The 9,510-nt window shown below is 46.0% G+C and overlaps 1 protein-coding gene across 1 annotated transcript in view; it reads left to right on the top strand.

Moving 5' to 3' along the window:
- The first annotated feature begins 3,691 nt into the window (after nucleotides 1-3,691).
- LOC114046907 (low-density lipoprotein receptor-related protein 3-like) overlaps nucleotides 3,692-9,510 on the top strand; it is a 21,948-nt gene continuing 16,129 nt past the window's right edge. The window contains exon 1 of the mRNA XM_027867520.1: nucleotides 3,692-4,609. Coding sequence (XP_027723321.1) covers nucleotides 4,177-4,609 — 433 coding nt within the window. The 5' untranslated portion in view covers nucleotides 3,692-4,176. The remainder of the gene's footprint in view (nucleotides 4,610-9,510) is intronic.

Below are 9,510 nucleotides of genomic sequence, written 5' to 3'. Positions count from 1 at the left end.
TGGGGGAGGGAGGACAAATGTTATTCCCTAAGCTCTTAGGAATAGATCCATGGGACGCTCTACTTGTGACCTCATATTTCCTTGTGGGTCTAGCCCTTCATGGAGAAGGAAGGGAAGGGTGTAGTTTTATATTGTATCTTTGTTCCTTTTCCTCATTTCTTCAATTTTTTTTAATTTTTAAATTTTAAAAATCCAATTTTAAGTTCTGAATTCTCTCTCTCCTCCTCCTCCATCCATTGAGAAAGCGAGCAAAACCAAAACTCACTAAAATATGTATAGTCATGCCAAACAAATTCCCACATTAACCATATCCCACCCCACCCCCCAAAAAAAAGAGAAAGAAAGAGAAGAAATCATGCTTCAATCTGCACTCTGACTCTTATCAGTTCTTGTCTGAAGGTGGTTTCATCCTGAGTCCTTTGGAATGGTGGCTAGTCCTTGTGTTGATCAGAGTTCCCAAGTCTTTCACAATTGGATTATCTTTACAGTATTTCTCTTATTGTATAAATTGTTCTCCTGATTCTGCTTATTTCATTTTGCATCTGTTTATACAATTCTTCCCAGTTTTTTCTAAAACCATTTTCCCTTTCCTCTTTTCCCATGCTGGTTTTCAAGGATTCCTTATACAGCTAATGAGATAATTCTCAGTGACCCTCAGTGACTAAGTTTTGCTACATGATATTCTGGGGATAAAATTTCTAGACAAATTTTAGCCATCTCCTTGGAGAGATAGATCTATAAGCCCATAGCTAAGCAAGCCTAGGCCTATGGTATCTTAGAAAGTGGTCTATATCCAAATAAAATTGCTTGGCTTAGGCAAGTCTAGGGCTTTGAGAAACTGGAATAGAACAGAAGGTTGAAGTAGGATGTTATGAAGCAGTTAGGTGAGCAAATTTTGGCAAGTGTGTCCCCTGGATAGCATTCAGTAGATGGGGCCAGGGAACAGAGAAGCAGGGGAGAAGACTTATGTGCCTTAGAGAGTTTGGCAGAGAGGCTCTCTGGCAGTTAGCTCAGCCACAAGGCTAAGATAGCAGCATGGTTGAGTATTATTTGGGTGTCCAGCCTCTGGCATATTCCTGGTAGGATGACTTGCCAAATGGAGTCTTCCATGAATCTGGGCCTGGCCAGGTACATGGCCAGTAAGGAGCAATGTTAAAATGTCTGCGATGGCTACTGTTCTCACAGTGGTATATGGATTCAGTTCTTAGGGATACATTGAGTTCCTGCTCCTCAAATTCTTGTGAATTGCACACCTTTGCCGTAGACTATGGATTGCCCCATGCTGTATGTATGTAATCAATATACTTTCTTGCCATAATCATAATTCTTAGATAGCAAAGAGTAACCCTCTTGGGTTTGAAGGTTTGAAGATGTAAGGAGTCAAGATGTTCCAAGACTCTTGTAACCAACTTTCTACTTTATTGATTACTAATCCAAGATGACTGAAATCTACAGAGGGAGCAGCCTTGCCTATGGAAAGTCACAATACAAGCAACCAACTCTGCTGCAGAAGATATAAAGGGGAGAATGTCCCTCCTGGATTTTATTTCTTTTTGTCTCAGATCTGTTGCTTCTTTTTTATTTCTTTAGGTGGTTGTTATTACCATTATACTCAGCCATTAAAGGTGGCTGATCCTGTCATTACCAACTGGTATTCGGGAAAATGAATCAGAGAATCATAGGTTTAGAGATGGGAGGGACCTCAGAGTTTCTCTAGCCCCACTTCCTCATTTGACAATCTTTCCCCTTTAGCTTCTTTGTAAAACTCTAGTCATATCTCAGAGAAAAACAACATATTTCAATATGCTTGTTTTGAAGTAACAAAAGTAAAAACTATGGAAACCTAGAAATATAAACTTATAGAATACAGCTTTCTGATAATAACTAACACAGATTGTCTGGACAGTGATAGCTTACAGTGCACTGAATCAGTCTCCGTTTCTTTTACCTTGCCTCAACCCTGTTTGGTTAGCAGCCATGTGACTGGCTTATTGAGTGCCATATTTAGCAGAAACTATTCAGATTAGTATCAAATTATATAGATAGTCATTTCCTGTTTCAAAGCCCAGACTGCTTTTTGGGCTGCATACTAAGTTCCTCTTTTTGATCTGAGAGGAACCTTCCAATTTTCAGTTCATTTGCTGGACATAGATAGCTGACATATTCTGAGCTGAGCAAATGGTGAAGCTTTTTCTGTCTCAGGTTACTAGCTTTGTCCGCTTCCCTAAGTTGCTATGATGACTCATCTCTCAGGTGCCACAGGGGAGATGATTTCTAGAATCCTATCACTACAAATTTACAAGGGGGAAAAAAGGGAGTATTCTCTTAACAGGAAACAGCATGAAGAAATGGAAAAAAGATTGAAGAAGAGTATTTTTGGTGGTGGTGGTGGTGGGGTATGTGTGCATGTGTGTGCATGTGTGTGTGTGTGTGTGTGTGTGTGTGTGTGCTTGCTCAAAGGATTACCCTCACTGTAGGTGAAAGAACATTAGGGTTTGTGGACAGAAGAGTTGTCTCCTTTAAATTTAGTAATGTAGGATCTCAGAGTTTAGAGCAGGAATGATTTTTAGAGATCACACAGTCACACCACAAAGATCACACCACTAATAAAACCTGAGATTCATACTTCAGTTTCCTGATTCTGAATCCATTCCTCTTTCTGCTATACCATGTTGTTTCCTCAGTGCCCCTTATCTTCTCTCCAGTACCTCTCTTCCCTTATCCCTTACCCCTTTACCTTCTACTTGTTGGTATTGGGACTCTGAAGAAAGTTAGTAAACAAGACTCTATACCTTTCGCTCTGCAGTTCTCTTTCACACCCCAATTCATGTTCAGACCTTTGGGCCCTTACACCTGCAGATGTTTAAACAGCCCCTTTTAGGAAGCACTTGCTGCTTCACCCACAGCCCCAAGTCTGGGTTGCTCAGTGAATATCCCTCAGCAGCCCAAGTGCTTTCTGTTTTATGGAGGCATTCAGCAATTTCATGTCATTCAGGGCATCATCATCTTGAAAAGGGGGCTTTTGTTTATCAATATGCTGAATGAAGTCTTTATGCTTTTCTTCTATTGGAGAAGTTGATACATAGGTTTCCTATGAGGTAGAGATTTTATATGTAGCAGATAGACTCCCACCCCCACTCCCTCCATTGTTCTATGGAGAATTAAGTAGCTTGATATTTGAAATGTGAAAACCCCTGCTGGAGAGTAGGTCTGGTTATTGTTGGTTTGGGTGAGAAAATTGGATGCACCGGCTCTTCCTGCTTAAGATTTAGAATTTTCTTGTAGCAGGAGGGCCAGGACTGGGCTACCAAAGTGAAGGGAGCTTAGGAAAGCTAAATGTAGCTTTCTTTCTCTCCTTACTTCCACCTTGCATTCCCTTCTCCCTAGAAGCCCTAGATACCACCCGCCCCCCAGGCCAAGGCTCCTTCTCTCCCAAAAGAGATCTGATTGGAGGTAGGAGTAGTGTTTTTAAGGAATAGGGTTGCTTATGGTTTTTCCCTGGTCTCCCCTCCTTTCAGAAACGAAGGCCTGGCCGCCTGCTGGGATCGAATACTAAATCTTAAAAAGGAAGGACCCCCTGCATCCCGTTCTCCCATCCAGACCAACAACAGTCAGACCCATTATTTATTTTTATTATTTATTATTTATATTTATTATTTATTTATCATTGACTTAAGTTTTTGAATACTCTTTTATGATAGAGGCACAGAGAGCAGGGGTATTGGAAAACGAGAACTGGTGGGCACATAGGTAGGCCTCTTATAGGATCTTAGAGATGAGGCCTGGCGTGACGCCCTGAAAAGTCTGGGTCGCACAAACGACACCCAGGTATCTATCCACCCCGCCACCTATAATGGAGCAGTGGCGGCTACTCTTCGTTTGCAGTGCCCCGTGGGGCAGGCGGGCGGGCTGGCATGCAGCTTGCAGGGGAGCTGTCCAGCAGGGGCCTGGGCCCGGGGGCGGGCTACACTCTAGCTGTGGACCCCTCCTCCAAAAGAGGCCAGCGCAGCCAATGGGCTCCCCGGGCCGGGCCATTGCCTAGCCCACGGGGCCGTCACGTGTCTGGTGTCTTGCTCTGCTGGGCTCGGTGCTGGTCTCCCTGCTGGTGCTGGGGAAGCAGGTTCGGGGATTGGCATCTGCGGGTGCGGAGCCGGAGCCCCGGCCTGCCGGGAATGGATGCGCTCGTGTTCCTCCGGCGCTACCGCCTCGCGCCGTGGCTCAGGGGGCCAGCGGGCAGCAGGCAGAGGCTGGCCGAGCCCGGGGTGCAGGGTGCCTCCTCCAGGGCAACCGCTCCTCCAGCTCCTTCTTCTTCTCCATAGCGGCGGCAGCAGCAGCAGCAGCAGCGGCAGCAGGAACAGCAGCAGCAGCAGCGTCGTCCTTGAAGCCGCCAGTTGCAGCCATCCCGGGCCCGGCGCGGCCGCCACGGATGTGGCCCTCCGGCGCCCCCGGGCCTCTGCACAAAGAAGCCTTCGCAGCTGCAGGATATCGAAGAGCCGGAGGTTCCCACGGCTGTCCAGCCCTCGCCCCGGCTACAGCATGGAGAAGCCACTCGTCGCCAGGCTGGAGGGGGTACCCAGCGCCCGGGCGCAGCTCGCTGTGGTCTGCTTGGGTGAGTCCGGCTCGGGTGGGGCGTGGGGGGTGTGTATGGAAGAGGGGGACCCACGGCTCTGGGAGAGGTGTGTGTGTGTGTGTGTGTGTGTGTGTGTGTGTGTGTGTGTGTGTAGATTCTGAAAAGACTTGAATTCCTTCCCTTCCCCCCTTCTCCCCCACCCCACCCCGGTTCTCTCAGCACACCTGCCTGGTGGCTCCTCCTTTCCTGTCCCCCGGAAGTTGGAGACTCGCCTGAGGTTGCCCCCCACCTACTGTCCCACCCTCCTTACCCCATTTGCTTTGGGAGCCCAGATTACTGCGATCTGGAGTAGCAGATCTTTCTTAGGTAGCGGTGGGGGGTGTGGGGAAAGCGGGAGAGGATGAGCAAACCTAAAGCCCTCCAGCTGCCTTCAGCGTAGCCTGGGCTGCTACTCCTCTGTCAGGGCTGCAACTGGGCCTGGGTTTTAAAAAAAGGGTAAAAAATAATTACATTCCCCGCTAATTGGAACTGCCTCCCTCCCATCCAGGTAGCAGCGCCACCTGAACTAAGCCCTAGTTTCATCTCAGAAGGTCGTAGCAATGGGCCTAGGTCTGCCTTGGCCCCCATCTTCCACCAACCTCGTCGGCCTTTCCCAATGATAGATCACAGATAAGACTTTTAAGGTTCCAGGGAACCAATGTTGGAGACTTTACCATGACCTAAAGATGGGTCTGGGGTATATAGCATCTCCCCGAGTTTCATTAAACAACCATCATCACTCCAGACCTAAAACTCGGTAGAGATTCTGTACAGTAGCTTCCAGTTGCTAAAACCTGAGGCTTCGTGGCTCTCAGACCCAGCATTCATTAGGAAGCAGGGAAGAGGGGCTCACAGAAAGCCGGTTGTGTATATGGGATGGGGGAGGGGCAGCTGCTACTGAGGGATTGTTGCATGGGACAAGGCTGTAAGAAAGTACTTGGAGTATTGAAGCAGGAATTGTGAGGTCTACAAAACCAACTATGTGTGGGTTTTGTTTCAGCCTCCATCATCAGTCCCTTTCCTTAATATCCCCGAAATTTGAGCTTCTAGTTATCTCTCAGATAAAGTAAAATTGTTCCCTGGGGAGGGAGGTCTCTTGCAGGTTGGCCTAGTTAGAACTGGCCCCATTATGTGCCACCTGCTATTTAAATAGGGTCTCTGATTTAAGTGGGTTGCCCTGCGGAGAGCTGGACTTCTGAGACTTCCACATGATGAACAGAATGGAGAGTATTTCAAACTGTTAAGTTTCTGTACTAAAATGACCTCAAATGACCTGTTCTCCATTTGTCTCCAGGATCATTTGATGAAGAAGCCTGTGCTAAGGGATCTGACTGTCAGAGTGTGTAGGGGTGGTGATGGGTCCTACAGTGGGGTGGGTGGGTGGGTTTCTCAGATGGAGACAAGAAGGGAATCTGAGAGCTCTTTCCAGGGATCTTTTTGCTAGGATTCTTTTTTTTTCTTTCTTTCCCATGACCAGCTCATCCCCCCCCAAATAACTGTTTAGATCTTGAAAACTCAAAGTATATGCTAAATTCTTTAAAAAGTGTACTTCTAGCTACAAAAATTAAAAAACCCCCAAAGCCTCTCCCTTCTTCTTCTCCTTTCCCTACTCTCTTTACCTTCCAGGGTGGCGGGAAAAATCTTCTCCAAATTCCCTGGAGGTGAATTGAATTCTCATTTTAGAAACTGCCTAAAGCTGTCGAGTTCAGACTTGGGGAGCTGACTCATCTTACCTAAGAGGAGTAGAGCTCTCTGGGCAATTGAAGGAGCCCTCTTGTGGGTGTGTGTGGTACCTGGCATTGCTGACATCACTGGCTCTGATCAGACCCCTCGGGGGTACTGCCAGGCCTACATCTTGCTTCTGCTGCTTGTTGCCTGGGTCTGGAAGCTGTTTGCTGCAACACTCCTCAGTTCCTTCTGTAGCTTCTGATTGGGATTTTTTTTCTCTGCTTTCTTAAAGGCAGGGCAGGAAGGAATGATAGAGAATTACCTTTCATTCAGCCTTTCTGCTTAGGCTCATATTGAAGTGATTTTTTTAGCTTTCCATAGCGCTCTAAGATTGGAGAGAGACCTGAGTTTCTGTTTCAGGACTCTGGGCATATGTCTTCTTCATTCATTTAACCAGTCTTTATTAAGGACCCACTGTGTGCTGGTGCTCCCTAGAGGGAATACAGGGATTAAAAAATAAGTACCTATTGGTTCCCGAGGCCCCCCTCCCACTCTCTTTCCTTTCTACTCTTGGCCTTTTAATCTTCTGTCCCTCCCTTTGGTTTCATCACTCTTGCTTCTCTTTGTGACCCTGGCTTTGTTTCTGTAAACTGAGATAACATTAAATTTCGAGTGACTCAGGACGGGTATTGAAGCCCTAGGTCAATAGGTGTAGTAGGAGAACCTTGAACTTGGGGGGAGCCTTTCTTTGGAGGAGGGAAGACTAGAGCCCTGGTCAGTCTTCCTGGGAGCTCTGCTAGATGGTGGCTATTGAATTACACAGCCAGTGACACTCACAAGGATGGGACCCAAGCTCTTCTTTTCCTCCCCTTTCTTTTTTCCAGGGAGTTCCTGTTTCAAACAGTGAGCTTCTAAATACAGAAACAGGTTGGATGGTTCAACTTGGGTCCCTGGCAGGATTATCAGCGCAAGGGTGGAGACGAGGAGAGCCCAGAGTGCTCTCTGGGACCTAGATGGAGAAGGTCCCTTTCCAGTATGTATCCACAATGTGGGCAGGGAAAGAGATGTGGCCTGAATTTTCCTGAAGAGCTGAGATTGGAGAGTGGGGAGAGTAGCCAAGTTGGACACCCCCAGTTTGGAGCCACTCGATTGGGAGGTTGATTTTTCCCCTTCAGTGATTGGAAAAACATACAAATCTGCCTTAGCTTTCTTTGAGGTTAGGTTTGTACAAAAAGGTTATTTTGGCTATATAATGGGAGGGGTACCTCAGAAGGTTTTTTTTTTCCCACAGTGATTTAGAGTCTGGCCTCATATGGGCTATGTGCAGGTTCATAGAATGATCAGATAGCCCTTTCTACCTTGGTTGTATTCTCCCCATGACTGCCAACACCCTGTTTGGCAATGTTTGAGGTGATCAGAAAAATTTCAGTTGTATGTGGACTTTTTTTAGTCCCTTCACATTGGTGGGAGTAATCTAATTGATTGAGTAATAAGTGATTCTGGGTAACCTACCAAAAGCCTGACAAGGACCAGCAGAAAGATAGGATTGTAGAAAAGGCAAATGAACTTCATTAATGGTACTCAAGTGGGCAGTCCCATATTGATGCTTAGGAATTTTGGGAGTGATAATTTTGGGGGGGGAACAGTGAATGGGAACGTCACATAGGAACAAGGACACTTCAAGCCTGGAGCTGATCTTGGTGGACACAGGGTCATGATATAACTAGCTTATCTTAGAAGTAAAATACCGCTCATTCAGACTGGAAAATTTTCTTTTATATGTAATTTTAGTTATTTCACTCTGGCATACTATTTCTGAATTTATTTATTTTCTTTTGTATTATAATTCAGTAAACATTTACTTTGTGCTCAGTGGATACAAAGAACTGAGTTGAGTAGGAGTTTGATAGATAATGAGGAAGAATGACAGAATCCCTGCTCTCAAGGAGTTTATAATTGTAACCATAGGAAATGTATTGTGGTTTTTTGGAGGGATGGGATGGGGAAGGGGAGCAGGGAAACAGATGCCAGGAGTCAGGCACTCAGTTATATGGTTGATCAGATCTCTGAACTTAGGGAACTAAGAAGGCTTAAGTTCTAGGAAGCTTAAGTTCTAGAAGCTAAGTGTTTTGGGTTAGCTTTAGAAACCAGTAGAGGTAATGAAAAGAAAGAAAGAAAAGGAAAAAGAAAAAGAAAGGAAGGTAAAAGTCCTGGAGTCAAGGGCAAGATCTCCTGGATCAGTTCCAAAGAGGACGTGAGCTCCCTGGAAAGTTGGGGGAGAAGCAGGGAAGCCCAGCCAAGGTCTAGGACTGAACCCCTTGTAGCACTTAGTAAGTATTTGTTAACTCATCCCTAGCATTGTGCTGCCCACTGAGACAAGATGGGGCTTGCCTCCTAGAAATTCCCAGTCTGGTAGGGATTAGACAACTAACTATAATACAAGGTAGAATGCTGTAAGTGCTTAGAAAAGGAAAGAAGAGCTGGGGCATGGTCTGGGAGGGGCTTAGAGGAGGGTGAGATCAATTCTAATTCTCAATCTTGCCTTGCCTTATGCTTTTCTCTAATTGTTTTACAGGTTTGAGACTTGCCTCCTCAGGCAGACTGTGAACATTTTCCTGGGTGTTTTCCATACTACCAAAGCCACCTAATTGGGTGGGATGTATGTGTGTGGGGAGGGGATACAAACATCGGAGAAAGCTAGCTGCCTGCAACTATTCACTTAGGGGCTTAGGAAGGGGAAGGAGGTTCTGTGGGGGTAGGCTAGGGGAGAGACGGGGAACCAGCTGTGTTGTAGAGGAGAGGAGCCTAGCTCTTGCTGCAGAGTGTTGGGGGAAGGGTGTTGGATGGTGTTGTGACATTTTCCAGGGTCAGCTGATTTTTTTTCACATAGTAAATGATTGCAGCACTCAGTAACTGGTCCTAATCCCCACCAGTTAATTGACCTATGTAGTAGAAAGTCCTTGAAAGAACAACTTTAGAAAGCAGAGTCCCCTTTATGGGACTAGGAAAATTAATAGGTGTTTGGATTTGGGGATATGTGGATGAGGGTGAAGATGAAGGAGGGTGAAGCACTAACTGTGCTGGACAGTAGAAAAAGCCTTGGACTTCCTTTGTTAGGAAACTTAGGAAACCTGGATTTAAAGAGTCAGGTTTTGTAAAAAGCCTTGGGTCAGACCACTTTTCTATCTGGGCCTCAGTCTTCTTGTTGTTGAGTTGTGTCTGACTCTTCGTGT

Source organism: Vombatus ursinus, unplaced genomic scaffold (genome assembly GCF_900497805.2).
Source record: "Vombatus ursinus unplaced genomic scaffold, bare-nosed wombat genome assembly UNPS02014786.1, whole genome shotgun sequence".
Classification (NCBI taxonomy): domain Eukaryota; kingdom Metazoa; phylum Chordata; class Mammalia; order Diprotodontia; family Vombatidae; genus Vombatus; species Vombatus ursinus.
Note: the sequence above shows the minus strand (reverse complement) of the source record. Positions and strands in the feature narration are given on the sequence as shown.